The 19,215-nt window shown below is 31.1% G+C and overlaps 2 protein-coding genes and 1 long non-coding RNA gene across 4 annotated transcripts; 2 read left to right on the top strand and 1 right to left on the bottom strand.

Annotated features, from left to right (window-relative positions):
* Nucleotides 1-874: 874 nt before the first annotated feature.
* On the bottom strand, nucleotides 875-2,161 carry LOC113866175 (RING-H2 finger protein ATL43-like). The gene is made up of 2 exons (XM_027501058.1): nucleotides 1,157-2,161; nucleotides 875-1,114 (listed from the first exon to the last, which is right to left on the bottom strand). The coding sequence occupies exons 1-2, from the start codon at nucleotides 2,159-2,161 to the stop codon at nucleotides 875-877; spliced, it is 1,245 nt and encodes a 414-aa protein (XP_027356859.1).
* A 167-nt stretch (nucleotides 2,162-2,328) lies between these two features.
* On the top strand, nucleotides 2,329-2,804 carry LOC113866401. Its single transcript, XR_003505044.1, has 3 exons — nucleotides 2,329-2,349; nucleotides 2,567-2,641; nucleotides 2,717-2,804. It is a non-coding gene; the product is annotated as an uncharacterized LOC113866401 (long non-coding RNA).
* A 7,198-nt stretch (nucleotides 2,805-10,002) lies between these two features.
* LOC113865866 lies at nucleotides 10,003-13,510 on the top strand. 2 transcript variants are annotated; one of them, XM_027500644.1, is made up of 8 exons: nucleotides 10,003-10,040; nucleotides 10,262-10,451; nucleotides 10,570-10,661; nucleotides 10,748-10,790; nucleotides 10,906-10,962; nucleotides 11,089-11,143; nucleotides 13,046-13,173; nucleotides 13,259-13,510. In XM_027500644.1, the coding sequence occupies exons 2-8, from the start codon at nucleotides 10,320-10,322 to the stop codon at nucleotides 13,388-13,390; spliced, it is 639 nt and encodes a 212-aa protein (XP_027356445.1). In that variant the 5' UTR covers nucleotides 10,003-10,040; nucleotides 10,262-10,319; the 3' UTR covers nucleotides 13,391-13,510. The 2 variants fall into 2 exon arrangements, with proteins under 2 accessions (XP_027356445.1, XP_027356446.1); XM_027500645.1 differs by having other exon boundaries at nucleotides 11,089-11,144; nucleotides 13,050-13,173.
* The last annotated feature ends 5,705 nt before the right edge of the window (nucleotides 13,511-19,215 follow it).

Below are 19,215 nucleotides of genomic sequence, written 5' to 3'. Positions count from 1 at the left end.
TCTACGTTTAAAATTCTTACATTCATTGTCCAATGATTCTTTTTTTAATTATTAATTTAAATTTTAAAAAATAAACAATAAAGATTAATTTTTTTAATCTCCGACTGCAGAGATCCAACTCAATTTTATTTTTTTAAAATTTAACATTGGCATAATAAAGCAAACAGGTCAATATATATGCATAAAGTCAAATATAGTCATATAGACAAATAAATAAATTTCTAACCGAAGAACTATTTAAAAATAATTTTTTTATGGGACTTATTTAAAAAAAATAAAGGACTAAATAAAAAATAATTTGAGTAACTTTAATTTTGAAAGTTAATTTAAAATAATAATATTTTATTTTCACATTATAAATATTTTTGAATAATTAAAGATAACATTTTTTATAGAGTAGAAATTGATTTAAAGCTATAAAGATTTGTTAAACATGGATGTTATGTGTATGGGTATCCGAATTCCAAGGGGGATAGAAGGTGAGAAAAAATAATTGAGAAAGTGGGGAGCAGAGGACAAGGGATCTCCGTATGACATACATGCACATAGGTGCAGGATGATGTCCCTCCCATCCACGTGCTTCTTAATCACTTTCACCACTCTAGGCTTGGGAATCCGCAGCAGGTGGCTCACTAACGCCCGTTCCATTCCATCCTTCCAATGGAAAATGTTCCAAATTGAAAAGGCAAGAAATAATAAAGTACTAAGTAAAATAAAATAGTGTAGTAGACAGTAGTGTTGAAAAAAATAATAAGTTACTTTTTGATATTGTGTTGTGTTGTGAACAAATAATGCTAAGCTAAGCTACAAATTGCAAGGGAACAGTAGTTTGGTGAGTCAGAAGCCAAGCCGGCGATAACAACATCCTTAGTCCCTACCGTACCGCTGGTAGTGTGCGTGACTTAGAAATCCAAGCCAACCACCTCTTCACTAACCTCTCTTCTCTCTCTCTCTCTCTATCCCCGTGCCGTTGAAGTTGTTGTTGGTGTGGTTGGCACTCTCTATTGAACCTGCTCAATCTCGTGATTTCAGACACGCTTCTCGAATTTATTATCCCCCTGCCATTCCAACTGTCCTCCTGACTCAGCTCATCATCATTTTTAGTACGGCCATTCTCCTTCTTCCTCCTTCCTCCGCCGCGCGTGTTCCATTGCACCTCACTCATTATCATCTCCGACGTTAGATACAACAGGTCAGATGCCTGCACGTCGCTCCACCGTTCATCCACCCCACTCTTTGGGACTGGACCCGGAGACACAATGATCCGGTGCTCTAACCTCCGTTCCATACTTCTCCTATCTCTCTCTCTCTCCTCCGTCAACAACATCCCGTCTTTTCTCGGACGCACAAAGCAACCAACCCCAACCGCAACCGTAACCGCGTTCTCGTTCTTCTTTCTCGACGTCGCACTGTCCAACGACCTCCTAAACGACGCCGTCCAACTCCGACTATGTTCCTCTGCCGTTTCCCTTTCACCTACTGACGAATGCCTCCGCCGAGACTCTGCAATTTCCTTCCCTTTTTCGATGTCTAAACACGAACGTTCCTGTTCGTTGTTCCGTCGGAAAACCCTAGCGTCCTCTACTAGGAGAATGTCCTCCGGATCCACGCGGTAACGGCAGAGAGGACAAGTGGAATGCGCGTCCAGCCACGTGTCCACGCATTCCACGTGGAATGCATGCTTGCACTTCGGCAACAGCCGGAGAACCTCTGCTGCTTCGAACTTTGTGAGGCAAACCGCGCAATCGAGCTCGTCCTTTTGACCTCGCAGCGATCCAAATCGGAAAACCGGTAAGGACTCCACTATGGAGCGGTCAATGCCGGAGTTCTTCCTTCCGGTTAACGGCGGGACCGGTCGCGAAGTCGAGTTGCCGCCGGTGATGTTGCTTCCAGTGTCGATGTTCCCGCCGTTGCAGTGTTTGATGTAGAGGAGGAGAAGAAATGTGAGGGAAAACATGGTGGTCAAAACGCACACCACGACGGCTATGCCTGGTTTGAACGTCGACGATGGTTTTTCCGGGGGTGGTGGAGCAATGCCGCCGCCATCTTCGAGATTGGGACTTGGCGGTGGCGTTTCTCTGCTCTCTGCCTGTATAACAAATAGGACGATAGTGATGAGGAAGAAGAAGTATGTGAGGTTTGAAGAAGCTCCACCACCCATGTGGGAGCGAGAGTGACGGTAGTGGTGTTTTTGTGTTAGCGTTAAGACGAATAGACAGTGGTTAGTTGAGGGAGGTGAAGCTGAGCATTAATTTTTAATCATGTAGAGTGGACGGAAGAAGCTATTTTGGGAGAGATTCTATGGTAGGGATTCAGGGGAAAAAGATACAAAAAGACAAAGACAAATACGTGTAACTTCTCAACTTTTATTAATTTAATACATCACCTACATACAATATCAGTAATGCCACCATCTTTATTTGAAAGGTATGTTTTAAATTAAAAAGCTAATAATATTCAATGCCTTAAAAACATTTATTCGTGTATAATAATCCCATTATAAATTGTTTTGCATCATGTATCATGATTTGTTCAGAAGACACTAATAAAGAACATTTATCTGTAGCGAAAATAGTGATTGTGAGGAAGACACTAGACAGAGCCAAGACAATAACCAAACAACGTCACCAGAGTTGAAAAGGTAAGCAAAAAGGATGGTGATTCTTTAACTTGTTATATGCATTAGATGATGGATCTAACGGCCTCTCGTCATCAGAATTATCATTCAGCATTGGAGATAGGAACCTATCATGTTTTCATACAGTCTATAAGATAGTAAGGACCACAGAGATTGTTGACATACAGGTCTTCCCTTCAGAATCTAAAGAGCCAATGGCCTTTTTGTATTCAAGTTCTGCCTATTTGCTGAGGTCACAAGGTAGCATGCTTAATATGGATTTCATTGTCATGGTGGTTTCATTTTTGTTTTTGCCTGTATTAGTCATGTGTTGTTTACATGTGATGTCTCATCAAGCCTATCAATCTTCGTAACAACATTTCTGGTTTGTCTAAAGTTAATTGCAGGGTGCAGACAGCAGTTACGGGACCACTGCCTCTTATCATAAGCTACCTAGCTATCTCTCAACCATGTGCTTGTGGTAATCTATTCCTTACATTAAACATTAAACCTTCTTACTTGATCTAATTTTTATTGGCTGTAGTCTATTTCAGTTTGGTCGTGTCATAAATTAAGGCAAAAAAGGTACAACATTATAGAATGGTTGTGAAGCCAATTTGATGTCTGCATGAATTGTTTTTGACAATAGGCAAATTATTGTCCTATTACCCGCTAATCATCTAGAGATTTTGCGGTGTTTTTACACATTAGTTTATTACAGAACCCAGTAAACATTTCAATACACTAATATACACAAGATACATGTGAGATCACAAGAAAAACAAAATTGGCCTAGCTGTCCAGACTTATTAACAGTAATACGATAACTATGTTGTAGTTATGATATACTTTTGTTTAAAATGGGGATCTGGACCACAATCTAGAGCGTGGTTAAGCCATATTAAAAATATGCTCTGGAAGATGGACAGGAGATATTAAAATATTACTTTATTTATTGATTGTATTTATTTCTTGTTCTGCATGAAAAATGAATGACTGCTACAGATTGAGACTTCTATTTATTTCTTGTACTCCCAAAAATATTTACCTCTTTTTAAATTCACGTCAATTACAATTTGTGCCACACAATCTGTGACACTTCTAGCCGTTCCTCTTTGACCTTCAATTTTATGTTTCGTGATTTGTTGTTAGTTTTATACCAAGTAAAATTCTATAAATTCGCTCTGTGGACCACCACTTCTGTCTTCCGGCGATTCTGTTACAAACAGCCTTGTTTGGCCTTATGTCCCTGAGGATCTGATATTGGAATACATGACAAACTAACAGCCTAAAAAAGTTTTGCAGGACAATTTTAAAATATTGTACTTCAATGTATGTGTTTGATTTTTCATTAGAATATAGTCTATTGGAAGTCTGGGACAAATTATGAAAAAATCAAATCGATCTTATAACATATGCAACGACTTTCTATCGAGTAGCGAAACACACTGGGCATTTTTCAGCCATTTCGTCCGGATAATAATTTTTCAATAAAGGATGCGAATGCTAGTTGAAACAGAGGGCATCCCTACAAGGCTTCTTGTATCTCCTCAATTGGACATGGAATGCTTATCATATTGGCGGCACTTTCTTCTGATGATCATATAATGAATTCATCCTTTTGGTTGACTCAACAACACTGACTTTGTTGATGATGACTGACTCGAATGATTTGGACCTACCATGCATTTGTGGATTTACTGTTCATTTGCTCTGGGCTCTAATTAATTTCACCACACACGGTGATGTTGGTGATGTTCGCTCAAATGATTTATTTTCAGCATCTTCATCCTCATACCATCTAATATCAAGTTACTTATTGTTTGAGCTTGGCAATAAAGAAAAGGTAACATAAAATTCAACTTTTTATTTACTTTAAAAATTTAAAACAAAAGGCATTAACATACATTAAAATTTAAGGTTTTAAAAAATATTAATTTTCCTATTTATCTTTTCTTTTTTCTAATGTTTACTGTTATTAGGGATGGCGTTGACGTGGGATAGATGCAGGTAGTAGCCACCCATCCTTACAGGTGAAGTCCACCTCATACTGCATGGGTGTTCATTATCCACACATCTACAGTTTGACGAGTATCAATGGGATATCCATAGATATTTATCTGATTAAAAATATTAAAAAATATATCTAAAATAGAAAAGAAATTTAGAAAAATTTGTATACAATGTTATAACTAACGGGTAAATCAATATAAGCTTGTTCATATATTATTAATTAAGGATCGTTGTGCAATTTAATATAGTAGGCAGTGATTACTTATGCCGTAATAAGCGCTTTTGCCTTATTAATAAGTTAATGAATGCAATTTTGAAATAGCTTATCAACGGCTTACAAAAAATAACTTATGATTCTTGCAAGTTATTTTCAATTTCCTTCAATAAATTTATTGATATAGCTTATTAAAATAAATTGTTTTTAACTTTAAAAAGTTACATTATTAAATTTAGGATATAAATTATTATTTTAAAAATATCTTATTAATAAATGTTTAAATGAACACTTATTCAAATACAATCATATTTTTTTGTTTGTGTGTGTGTGCATCGAGAGTATCTCTGGTCTATCAGGCAAATATTAATTATTTTAAAATTTAAAGATAATCAAAGTAAATATTTGAATTTTACTTGCAAGACATGTGTAATTTTGTGTTATGGATAAATATGGATCATATTTGAATTCTACTTGCAAGTATTTATATACGTGGAATTTTTTTCATTCCTAACAGTTGATGTTCTTAAAAATAAAAATAATTACATAAAAAAATTAAACCACTAAATGCATAAATAATTTTCATTAGTTTAATTAGTAATCCCAATTTTGAAATTTCTTAAAAAATATCTAATATAATACTCTCTTTCCAATTTTTTATAAAAAAGAAATAATTAATTCTTCAATACTAATATAAAGTAGTCGTATGTCATAAATTTATATTATATTCTAGAAGTATAAATAGTATTAAATAGTTAAATTAGTAACTGTATGTAAAAAAATAAATATACTTTCTGATATGAGTAATTATTAAGTGTTTCTTTAACATAAATTTTATAATAAATAAGGATATAAAAATAAATGTATGTTTCTTATAATTACAACAAAAATACTAGTAATTATTTCTTTATAAAATAAAAATATTTAAATAAATGCCATAATTCTAAGGGGAAGAAAAAAAAAATATCACAGTAAATCACACGTTGATCTCGGCAAGTATAATTTTGTGTGCACACATGAAATTCTTACAATATAGGCAAATCCATCGGTAGTGAAATTTTGGAATTTAATCGAGGGCCGATCTCTATTTAGAATTTAATGAACTAATGTACACATATTTAACAAAGACAATATATGGCCGAGCCTAGCTAGGTATCATCATCTACTGTAGTCAAGTTTTAATTCTTTTGTTCTCTTATACTTCTACCCGAGAAGAATAACAGGTGTTTTAGTTAATGAAACTCGGATGATGGATGCTACTGTTCCGAGATGACCATCCACAGTGGTGTTTAGTGTTGACGAGTTGTTGAGGAACGGTAAAGAATGTTAATACAATAAATACTCTGACGTTGAAGTGAGAAACGTTTTTTGTAGAGTAACAATATAGGTAAAAATGCATATAAACTTTTGAGAGATTAGGCTTCTTCTATTCATAGGTATAGATTGTATCTTGTTTAAGGTAAATTCTATCCTAGTGACATCACATAAGTATGGAGGATGGTTCTATAAGGCCTGTTGGATGGGTACATGTCATGTCTGACACAAAAAGAAGTATACCTTCTCAAATTAGGCATAAGTTGATGAAGATATAGACCTTAAGGTTACTTCAAGGTGCATTAGGCCCACGTGTAGCATAATTGTTTAAGATGAGAGAGAGTAATTGAATATTTAAATAAGATAATTGAGATACGTTATTATTCCGATGGGTGCAAGAGAGGTGAACTCAATGTGGTTTAGTGATCAAGCATCTACAATGACTTGGTGCACTCAATGTTGATGATGAAGGAATGGTGTACGTGTAAAAGGCATTTTAATACTCAAATAAGTATTTGCACAAGCAAAATAATAAGAAAATATATTGCATATCTCAAATAATGACATAGGCTAGTAATACATGGGCCCATGACTCAAATGTGAGTGATGCACAACTAAGATGTTGTGGCAATTTTGCATAGTTAATCCAACGTAACGTAACTGTAAAAAGTTTTAATCTCAAAAAGTGAGAAACATGACTACTTACTACAGTCCTTTGATATGAGAATGTGTGGAGTATCGAATGCATAAGCAATTGTGCATAAGCATCTAGTCCAGGTAGATATTTGGCGATTAGTTGCTTAAGAGAGTTAGTTATAAGTTTTTAGTCATTTCGTCTATGGTATAGATGACAACAAATAAAATTTTACCTTAGATTAATATCAAAAAAATTAAAATAAAAGAAAAAACATCGAATGCATAGCCACCGGTAGCTTAAGAGAGTTAGCTATAAGTTTTTAGCCTTCTTAAAATGATTATGAAGGATGGTCATTTCGTTTAAGATAGTATATCTGACAACAGATGAAATTTTACCTTAGATTTACATAAAAAAAAAATTAAATAGAAGAAAAGGAAGCATTAAAGAAATTTTAATATTTTCTACACAAAATTTATATACCATTGCTTTAAATTTATGCAAATAAAAAAAATTAACTGTGAATTCATCTTAATTGATTTTTAAATTATATTATTTCATAAGCTTTGTCGTTAAATTGAGATCAAATCATTTACAGTACATAAAACCGCAACTCTTTATGTTAATCAAATCTTAGTCATTGAATTTTTTTTAAGATTTTTTTAAAAAAATTAGTCTTTATAGTTGAATATAAACAATAAAAAATTACATTTTATTAAAAAATAAATTGACTACATTAAAACTATAAAGGTATAACAACCCTGACCCAAATTTCACTTTGGCACCAGTTCAAAGAATAACAACCCATGACCATGAACGTAAAATGTTTGTCAATTAAAAAAGAGATGCATTCTTGTAGTCTTTGAAGAAGAACTACAAAATAGACAAATTAATGTATCAAGCAGCTATTCACACCGAACGTTGCCATCACTTGTAGAGGTTGAATATATTAAGAGTACATTAGCAGATGGTTTCTGCTTAGATATTGTTATACTTGTTGAGTTTAATTTGTTGAACCCATTATCATTACACGGTGAATATTTGGACACTCCCTATGGCAGGACAATATCATGCATGAACTTGACGACTGAGCCATGACTGAACAAAATCGGTGTGTACCAAACAATGTCGAAACAAGATCTCTATGCATGTAGATGTATATATGATGCCCGATTATCTGATAGATTATTCGAGGGTAAAACTTATATGTTTGCAGAATTTTAAATATTTTTGGTGCTCTTTTTAATTTAAATTAGAGATTTATTTCTTAAATTAGTAACGTTATTTAATATTAATTTTTATTATATTAATTATTTAGGTAAAATTTTAAATTTAATTAGAGACAAATACTTAAATGACTGTATTTAAATTATGTTCATAAAATAAGTAATTCATTATAATTATATTTAGAAATATGAACATATTAGTTATAGATTTTAGTCTATACAAGACAAAGGAATAAAAATAAAGAGGACACTGTCACTGTTTTTCAAATTGAAAAAAAATTACTTTTCATTTTAGTTCCTTTATAAAATACATGTTTTTATTCCAATAATATATTTTTTTTATAAAAGCTAAAATAAAAATATGTGATGTGCTGTTGATTTTAACTTTCTAAAAAGTTTTCAGCAAATGTAATTATTAATTGTAATAAAAAATAGTATTTTAGACAGTATTTACACAAAAATATATAGTAAATATATTATTATTATTATTTTGAATAAAAGCAAATTTAAAAGTTAAGAATATTTAAATTAAAATAAAATTTAAAATAAAAAATAAAAAAATGAAAAAAATGAAAAAATTACATAATAGATTTATATAGATGAAAGCTCAAAACTTTGATTTTTTATGATTTTATATATATATATATATATATATATATATATATATATATATGTATGTATGTATATTTCAATTCAATTTTATTAAGTTGCGTTGAATATGCTTCTCAACAAGAATGTGTGTGATTGAGTAAATAACTATGAATCAGATTGAATTAGACAAATGAAAAGATTTATATAAGTTATGCTATTTGTGGTCACTTTGAAGAAATTATTATGTATCAATATTTTACATACCTTTAACTTGATTGATGAAATAGTATTTCTCCCATGCAAAGCATGTATTTTTTTATCACTACAAAAATAAAATATTTTGTTATGAACGAATAAAGTGTTGAGAAATTGTTAAACTTAATTAACTTGTTAAAACTCTAGGTGATAGATTAATTATCTCAACTCTTAAATTCAAACTATCTCTTAATTTTGTTTACCTATTAATGATATACTTGTCCAACAACTGATTAATTAGAATTTATTTTTGAGTGACTAGTTTAATAATAATAATATTATTATTATTAAAAATAATTATAATTAACAAATAACATTAACATCATAAAATTAAACTAAAGTTTAAAAAGTGTTATATTATAATAATTTATCTCAATTCATGAAAAGAGATATTTAGTTACATATAATCATTAGAGATTAAATCTATAACTAAATACAAAATATCTATAATCATAAATAATAATAATAAATTATTGTAATTGAAATTGCTTTGACAGAGACAACTCTGTAGTAGGAAAAAAAATCATTTAGTGTCAAATGTCTTTTTACTGAAAATAATAAAATTATTTATATAAAATGTAAAGTCTAAATCATTTAATTTGACTTTCAAAAAATATGATTTAATTTTAAAAAATAATTTAATATTTTTAAAAAATAATTTAACCTTTTAAAGGATATAATTCGTTTGTTATTATATTTGAAATTTAAATTCAAAATTTAAATTTAAAATTCATCAATTTTGTATTTGTTTTAATAACTTTTTCTCATGATTAGACATTTTTTTTAATTAAGATACATAGTCGCTTTTTACAATAAAATTAAAATAAATATAGTTAAATTTAAAAAGTAAAATAATATTTCTAATAAAAATTAGCTAAAATTTAATAATAAAATGACATAATAACATTTGTCATTATATACAAAAATTGTAATGAAAAAATATATTATATGCAAATATTAACAATAAAAACTATTTGAAAAATATTTTTTCAAAATTTACAGAAATAAGTTTCAGAGTACACGACTAAAATAATATTTAAACATTATTTTTTAAAATGTTTTTTAACAAAATCTAATTGTTGTCCCGGAACAGCAAAGATTCTGAGGAGTCCTGACTCAACACTTTTTGGGTTGTCTCTTGCAAGGCGAAGTCGAGCTTTGTTCTCCCCACATTCTGTAAGTAGCTGTCTGCCCCAAATGCTTTCGTTCTCTGTTCTTATTTATTTATTTAGTTTTGCATGTCACTGGTAAAAGAAGAAACGTGAAAAGCTTCTATTTACTTTCAAGATTTGGTATCGGAAAAAGTAAAGAAAACATCTAAACAGTTTCTAGTTCTTGGGTTTTCGTCTTTGGTATGACAATTTAATACCGTTGATTATGTTTTCTTGTGGTCTTAGTTCATTAGTTAGCTGTGAAACCGACAAGTTGGGACCTTTGAGTTTTCTTTGCCGGTGAATGCGAATCATGAAGACTTCTAAGAGTAAGAGTGGGAAAAGTCAAATTACTGAAGGACGTGCAAGTGATTCAGTGACATTGGGAGATTTGATATTTATCAAACTTCGTAATGGCTCATGGTGGCCTGCACAGGTACCTGAATTTTCATTCTTGTTGGTTTATATGACTTCATGAAAGACAAGAGACCATGTTTAATGTTAGCTAGTTAATCCTTGAATTGCCTTCTCTAAAATAATTAACTTTGTTGTAGGTTGTTGATGAAAACAGTGTTAGTGAGAGCGTTAAACCGAGCAAACTATCGCCCCGAGAGGTCCTTGTTAGGCTGTATGGAAGCTATACATAGTCAGTGCCTTTTCCTATTGATGTTCTATACAATTTAGTGAATTTTCACATTAATTTTGAATGACGTGTCTTGTTTCCTTCTGCAGCTCCTATGCAGATCCTATTAAATGTCGTTCTGAGTTTGGGACGGTGAGTTGATATTAGGTAACCATTTGATATGTACTTTCTTTTTGTCTCTTTGTTAATGTCATGGCTTTGGCATGATTTTCTCCGTGGTTAACTGGTTATATCTCTGAGCTTTCAGATGCTAGAGCATAATGATCGTTCTCTCAGGAACATATTTCTGCAGGCTCTTGAACAGGTACCTGTACCACCTTCTTTTGGATTGCTAATGATGAAGTTATGAGCATGATCTACTGCTTTTTACTTAGGCATCTTAAACATTTTGAATTAACTGTGTTGTTGTCAATTTTTTTATGCGTTGAAGGATCTTCCTAGCACAAAATCCCGTAGATCAAAGGGATCATCATCGAAGACTAAAGGTTAGCTCTTTTTCTTGTAATTCTAATGGTTTTTCTCTACAAAATACCAAAGGTATAGCTATTTTGAATTTTCTCTTTCCCTAGAAAAGAAAAATGGAGATAAGGATAACAGTAAGCCAAATCAAAGGTTTCATGACCCTTTTCCATTTGTTGTTATTGGTAATCATTACCTTCTAGCATGTATGCTCCAATCATGTCAAAGGAAAGGAATTAAAGAGTAAATATTAAGCGGATTCATTTGATTGTGAAATGTTGGACATATTCTGCAGAATGTGTTGTTGTTCTAAATATTCGAGTGCTTATCTTGGTGAAACTTGTAAATGGTACAACATGCTTAGGATCCTGATACATGGAAGCAAACCTTTGACTTTGGTTGAGACTTGAGACACTAAATGGAAATGGGTTTACATAAAATACTCCCCTTGACAAGGTTTAAAATGTTCCATATTAGTTAGGAGTAAAGTTAGAATACTTCTTATAAGAGCTTTGGTAGTCCTCCTCATATGAGCTAGCTTTTGATAGCGAATTAAGCCCAAGTTTTCTAGTGCAAGGTATTTGCCTAAATAAATTTAAAATACTCCTCTAAGGGGAGTGTTGTCTTCAGCTCTCAAGGTTGAGCTTGAGCCTTTGAAAGTAATAAATTTTATTGAAAAGTAAAATATTCCTTTGATGGTTCTTTAAAGAACAACTTCTTGGGGAGATGAGATGATGCCAAAGAACCTTGAAGCAGATGATTCAAACTGCGGGAAAAGCAAGAAAGAGTGCCTTTGTTCAAATTTGAACTGTTAGAATTAAGGTTTCTGTTGGTCATAGTAGAACAATAATTCATTGATAAATAGGTTAGAGATTAGATTGTGTTTGCTTAGACAAATCTCTGATTGTAAAAGCATCATTAAATGGCAGAATGTATACCACCCTATTTATCTCAATTACTCTTTCTTTCAACATGGTATTGGAGTGATTCCATATAATCATTTCTTTATTCTGCTGCATAGTTCCTGAAACTCCTTTGTTTGATGTTTTATCTGATTTAGTTTCTGGTGGCTGCTTTCATTTTATCTGCCATAAGCCATTGTCACATTTAAACATGTGGGCCTGTTCCAGTGACACTTTACTCCTAGATCTTCTGGCTGCTGCTCTTCAATCTCTTCCGTCTGTCCTAGCTGTTGAAGGTGTTTTTACAGTTGTTCTTCCCCTTTGCTACTATGAGCTAGAAACCTTAATTTCTCCAGCGGTGCGCTTGCACTGCTTTGTTCTTTCCCCCACATAATCCCGAGCTGTATTTGTTGAGGTGCTTTGTCTCTTCATTGGAAAGTTTCCCCTCAGATCTGTGGCTTCTCAGATAGATCTGTAGCTTCCTAGTTGTCATCTGAATGCTCACTGCGGTTTGAGCCTTGGTGCACAGGCCATCTGAAAGCATTTTCCCAATTTTTCAGCAAGTTAGACAGAGATGAACACCGCAGGCCAATTCCAGCCTAATCCATCCCCTTTTTGCCATAGTTCTACAACTCCAAGCAGCTGTTTGACTGTATACCCAGGGCAGGTTATCTTCTCTATGGATCTGCTGCTGTTTGAAGTTGTATTCACTTTTTATGTGTGCTGTTTTGGTTATGTCTATTTGGTCTTATTCATGGTGCTGAGTTTTGGGTCTGTTTGATTGCATTTGGCCCCGCCTGCCACTTTTTGGCCAGGTTTATTTGTATCAAGCTGAGAACTTGGTAGCTTCAGCTTCATAGGGGGAGTTAAAATATAACATCTATGTTACCTATAGTCATTGGAATAGATTAGATACTCATTTTGTGATAGCTGGATATTACTCATTGATTGTAAGCCAATACATAAAGTCCACAACATATACGCAGCCTAGTCTAACGCACAGTTTCTCTTTTTGTCCTCTGTCAGCAAGAACATCAAGTGAAAATTCTGCAGGTAAGAGAAAATCCACCAAGCAAGATGATGGGCAGAATAAAGTCAAGCCCCAAAAGCAAAATAAGATGTTGAATGATGATAATCTGGCTAGCCAAAGTCAAGTAAGTATATGGAGTGGAACCTGGTTATTTCGTGTGTTGCTTATTCCGTTTTTGCTTGTTATGTTAACTTACTAGTTGTACTCAGGAAGCAACCCCATTAGGAAAGTCGCAGGAGTTTAGTTCGAGGAGGATAAGAGTGATGGAAAGCCTTGGTCTCATTGCTCCTGCTGGGTCACCATTCCAAAAGGATGGACATAATTACAATAAAAGCTCATGACACCACTAGAGAATTGGTGGTGTAGAAAAACATTCTAAGACGTCCTAAGAAAAGTCTGATATGTAGTTTTTAGTGTATACAAAAGATATCTTCCGGTGGACAACTAAAGACTATTCCTTCTGAGGCGTGAAGATCACCGAAGGGATTTTACCTCTTTTGACAAGGTCTTTCTATATTACGTGGGTTTGATATAGTTTAGGATTATCATATTTTGATCAAATGCCCGTAATCATGCATGAAAATGTTTGGTAACATTGGTTCGGTGGGGTGGTCTTGGTGCTAAAATGTGGGAAATGATTCTTGCATCCAAGTTTTACTGTGTTTTTTACGATCCCTCGTTAAAAAAAATGATTAAGGCTTGATTGTTTTGACATTAAAAGTGAATTTTAAAATATTAAAAAAAATGTTTAGTTTTAAGAGATTTCATGTAAAGTAATATTTTTTGTTACAATTGTGAAAAAATATTTTTAAATATAATTTTAGTATAGTTTTGTCCAATTTATTTAAATAGTAAAAAATGAGTCTCTTTTAGGTTCCCATTTTTATCAATGTTTAAACAAACACATTAAAATTTTTCAAAAACAATTGTTTAAAAAATGAAATAGATTTTTCATAAAAGGAAAAAAAAAATAAAACAAATGTGCACAATCACCAATTTTTTTTTAAAAGTCTTGTCTAGGGTCAAATTTGATTATTTAAAGTTGCATTGTGTTTACTCAATGATTAATGTTAAGTTTTATCCACTAGATAAATTGTTAAAAAAAATTAGATTTTGTTTGCTTCAACTTTTATATCTGAGATTAACAATAAAAATTAGTTTTTTTTTATTTTATTAAAAAGCTGTTTATTATATTTAAGTTATAAAAGTGAGATAAATATTTCTTTTAATTAAGTTTTACTAGTATTAATTACTAAAAATTGATCTTAAAAACTGAAGTTAAATATTTTGTCATTTTCATGTTAAAATAATGGCTCAACATTCTATCATTTTTGCATGCATCTAACCATAAAAATAAATTTGGTGACCTGTGTATGTAGTTGAAAAGTAGCTTTTGGTGACTAGACTCATTTACATTGAACTTTTTAAGGTTAGAATTACATCCTTGTTTGTCTTTAAAATAAGTAACGATAATTTTTTTTAGACCATATGTATATCCTTCATTGGAGATATTCTTATTCAAGTTGAGTAGGATAACGTAGTATATATGCCTCTATATATATATATATATATATATATATATATATATCTATATATATATATATATATATATATATATATGTGTCTGTGTGTGGATAATAAATTAAATAAATAAAATTAATTTTATTTAAGAAATCAAGTTTTGTTAATTCTCTATATTGAACATGTAGTCTTTATGGTGAGGTGATTCATATTATCTATATTGAAGAGATTTATTCATATTACTATTGCTCTGCTTCTTGTCCAGTTTGGTATTAAATGAAAATCATTGCTCATGATTTTTAGGATGTCCTTCCCCTAAATGAAAAGTTGAATGTGTAAATAAGCTGTATTAGAGATCAAATGTCTCAGGTATGAATACTTAATTTTGTCTATTAAAAATAATTAATCTTGTCAATTTAAATACAAATAAAATACAATATATTTAGTATATATTTTTTCAAAATGACAATAATATTTTTTAAATAAAATCCATAAAATATATAAAATGCCATAAAAGTAGAGGAGAATAAAAACTATAATAATTAAATTACTAAAAGAGTATACATATAAAATAATTATGGAGATAAAAGTTCTTTTTCAATGTAAAAATAATTTAATTAAGTTAATTTTAATAAAATTCATTAATAATAAAATGATTATAACAAATTTTGTTATTTTACATACAACAAACTTATATATATATATATAAAAGAACTTTTTCTTTCCGCTGAGTGAAAGAGATGGAAGAAGATAAATATTAGATATAAAGAGACATTTTGGATTTTTGGCAATTCATTGTTCTCTTTCGTGAATACAAGAAATAGGCACACCAGGAGCAAGAGAGGATAAGAGATTTTATGATTCATCCTTAGAAGATATTTTTTCTCTTTCATGAATTTTAATTTCTCGATGACATTCATAGAGTTAGACTTTCTCTTTCCTTAAGCTAGGGAATTGAAGAAATTTTCTCTCTATTTGCTGCCTCGTTTGAATCCATTGGAGGTTTTATTACATTTGCTTAATTATCAGTTTTTCTTTTTTGAACAAGTATACATGTGAGAATGCTCAACTCAACCCTTAAATAAATTCATATAATATTATTGAGAAAGAAATGTGCTACATGCATGCAAGAACCTATTTTGCTAAGTATAATTCTTGCTCCAAGATTCACTTCTTCAAGCCATCGGCATATGTAAAGAACTTGTATTAAAGATTCACAACTTTAAAGAAAACTTTTGTTAATGATTTAAAAGATGTCACTCTCCAAAGAAAAGTTGAAACATGTAGAGAATCTGTATCAAAGATCAAATCTTGAATCTGACTTTTGAGTTGTATTTTTTACAAAACTGTAAAAGTTCTGTTAAAGACTATTTGCCTTTTCATTGTCGAATGAAAGGTACAATTTAAATAGAAACTATTAGAGATGATTTATAGGATGTCCATTTCTTTTGATAAAAATATTTACCGACGATTTATATGATGTCTCTCCTTCCCTCCAAAGAAAAGTTGGACTCTGTAAAAAATATATATCAAAGATCAAATCTTGAGTCTAACTTTTGAGTTGTACTTTCTATAAAATTGTAAAAGTTCTGTTGAGGATTATTTTCCTTTTCATTGTAGAATGAAAGGCACAACTTAAATAAAAATCATTGGAGATGATTTTCAAGAAATCTCTCTCTCAAAAAGAAAAGTTGGAAATCTTTGCTGATTATTTACATGATATCCTTTCCCTAAAGAAAAGTTGGAATATGTAGAGAACATGTATCAAAGATCAGATCTTAGATATGACTTTTGAGTTTATATTTTATACAAAACCATAAAAGTTCAGTTAAGGACTATTTGTCTTTTCATTGTAGAATGAAGGGCACAATATAAATGGAAATTTTTGCAGATGATTTACAAGATGTCCCTCCTCCTCAAAAGAAAAGTTGGAATATATTGAGATCTTGCATAATAGATCATGTGTTAGGTTTGACTTTTCAGTTTGTATTTTGTACAAAATTGTAAAAGTTCAAATAAGCATTATTTGCCTCTTTGTTGTAGAATGAAAGGCACAACTTAAATAAAAATCTTTGTTGATGATTTATAGAGATTATTTCTGCTAAAAATCTTTCACTACATGTAACAACAACTTATTCAAGACTGACGATTGTTCCCACAAACTAACACAAAACTTTTCAATGTGCTTTGTAGAAACTTTCCAAAAGGTCACTCATCCAATAACTTTTCAAGTCCCTACAAACTAACACAAGACTTCTCAGTTTGCTTTGTGGGAACTTCTTAGAAGGTCACCCATCACATAATTTTTCAAGTTAAACACGCTTAACTTTGAAGTTCTTAAGTGATAGGTCATCGAAAAGTAAATGTATTTTGTTAGTATAGGTAGTCCTAATCAATTCCTTTAAGCTATTCTTAACTGTATACACAGTTTTTGGATCTCTCTCATTTTGATGTAAGTTTGATTCATTCATATGCCTTTTATCGCCAGAAGCTTGCCAAGAGCCGCTTTTTGTCTGTGCTCACATTGCACCAACGATCACTCCCCGCCCTCGCTTAACGCTTGGATCTCACACTACAAGTCTCACCTTATATCTTTTGTTGTCATTAGATTCTTCGTTCAACCTATAGATCCACCTGTTTTGCAATGCTTTCTTTACTTTTGATAACTTAGTTAATAACCATGTCCATTTTTTTGAAGAGATATTATCTCATCTTTCATTGCTAGGTCCCACTTAATATAGTCATTCCCTTGCATGACGTCAACAAAACATTTTGGCTTGCAATATCAATTAATAACAAATAATACCAATGAAGGATAATACTTTTGTGTTGCTATTGATACTCTACTAGATCTCCTCATTTGGATCATAGGAGTTTCTGGCACTACTGTTGGTTCTGGTTATGACTCAAGCTCTACCTTTATATTTTGCCTTTTATTGGATACATCACTTTCTAAAATTTCTTTCAATGCTACTTTCTTATAAAGTTCTAGCAGTTCATTAAAAATGACATTTCTGCTTGTGATGATTTTTTGTTTTTGGTTATCCCAAAACCTATATACATATATGTTAGATCTATAGTTGATAAAATAATACTTTCTTGCTTTTGAGTTTAGTTTACCTTACTATTCTTTGGAGTTTAATTTATCTTAATGTCAGAGTCTATCAAAATATATGAGGCATAACCAAAAAACTTTCAAATATGAAAAATCTACCTCATTTCCAAACTATACTTCTTTATGTAAATAATAATATAAAAGAACTAAAGGTCATTTATTTATGAGATAAATTATTGTATTTATTGTGTATACTTAAAACAGTGTAGACAAACTAGACTTGATTAGCATACATTTGGCTCTCTCATTTAATGTTATGTTCATCCTTTTTGTAATATCATTTTGTTTAGATGTTCCTGGTATTATCTTAATCATTCTCATGACATATTTAATGGATAGCTAATTTTGTTATTTTATTGCAATCTTAAAACTAACAATTAACTAGCTAACATGCACACGCGAGCGCGCATACACAAATACTCTAACTATTATAATTAATATTAATCAAGTCTGTTACATAACATAAGCTAAAAGCTTGTGTGTTAAACACACATAAGGAAGGATATGCTCTAAATTCGTAAATTGGATTTCTATTTTGAACTTGTGGCACGATATTCATTTTTGCCTTCATTTCTATCATTAACAAGAATTACGATTTGATTATTCTCGTACTTTTTGTTTTTTTAGTAAAATATGTAAATGCATATCTAAATATGATATATGTATGTTGTTAGTGTACAGAGAATACTGCTATAGAATTGATATGCGAGGTTGGTGACTAAAAAACATCTGCAAGAGATACTTCAAAGTTTAATTTAGTATTTGTAGCAATAAAGTAATATATAGTAGGAAATATATCACATATCTCATAATAAAATATGTTGTTAGTTATGTAATGCTTAAATGTAGGTGTTACACACTCATGGTAAAGGAGTGGACTTACATAATATGCTAATATTACATTCCTTAAAGATGAAAGCCTATGAGAAATATCATAGATAGAGGCATGAATGTTTATTGGGCGAGGAGTTATGGATTGGTCCAATATAAAAGTGAAGCCCAAGAAATGGGCCTTAAGAATTCAAAATCTTTAAACTTTAGATAAAATAAAAATATAAAATGTATTAGCAATGTTCTAATAATATTAAAATAAAGACTTTAATTTTTAAGTTAGTAAAAATATTTAATATAAGATATCAAATCTCAGCCTCTGTTAAGACATATTTTTATGTTATTTTATTGATTCCTTATTGTTGTACCAGTTTGTTAGTTTGCTTTGATTTTATTAGCTAGTTCGCTGTTTTTTTATTCTTTCTATTATTCTTGAGTCTGTTCACAGAACTCTTATATAAGCCATAATTGTTTTATCAATTAATAAGAAAAATTCTTTATTCAAAAATCTTAATATGGCATACTCGCTTGGCTTCCGCTCTCTGATTTTGTCAAAGTAATGCAATTGTTTCTCCTAAAAACACCATCTTCTTCCTTTCTGCTCCCAAGCGTCCTATTTTCTTATTATCTTCGCACCAGATTAAACTCATTTCTTATTCAAGATTCTAGCCATGGAGGAAGAAATATGTGACATCCTGA

This window comes from Abrus precatorius, unplaced genomic scaffold, assembly GCF_003935025.1.
Source record: "Abrus precatorius isolate BTA unplaced genomic scaffold, Abrus_2018 Scaffold4, whole genome shotgun sequence".
In the NCBI taxonomy this organism is placed as follows: Eukaryota; Viridiplantae; Streptophyta; class Magnoliopsida; order Fabales; family Fabaceae; genus Abrus; species Abrus precatorius.
Note: the sequence above shows the minus strand (reverse complement) of the source record. Positions and strands in the feature narration are given on the sequence as shown.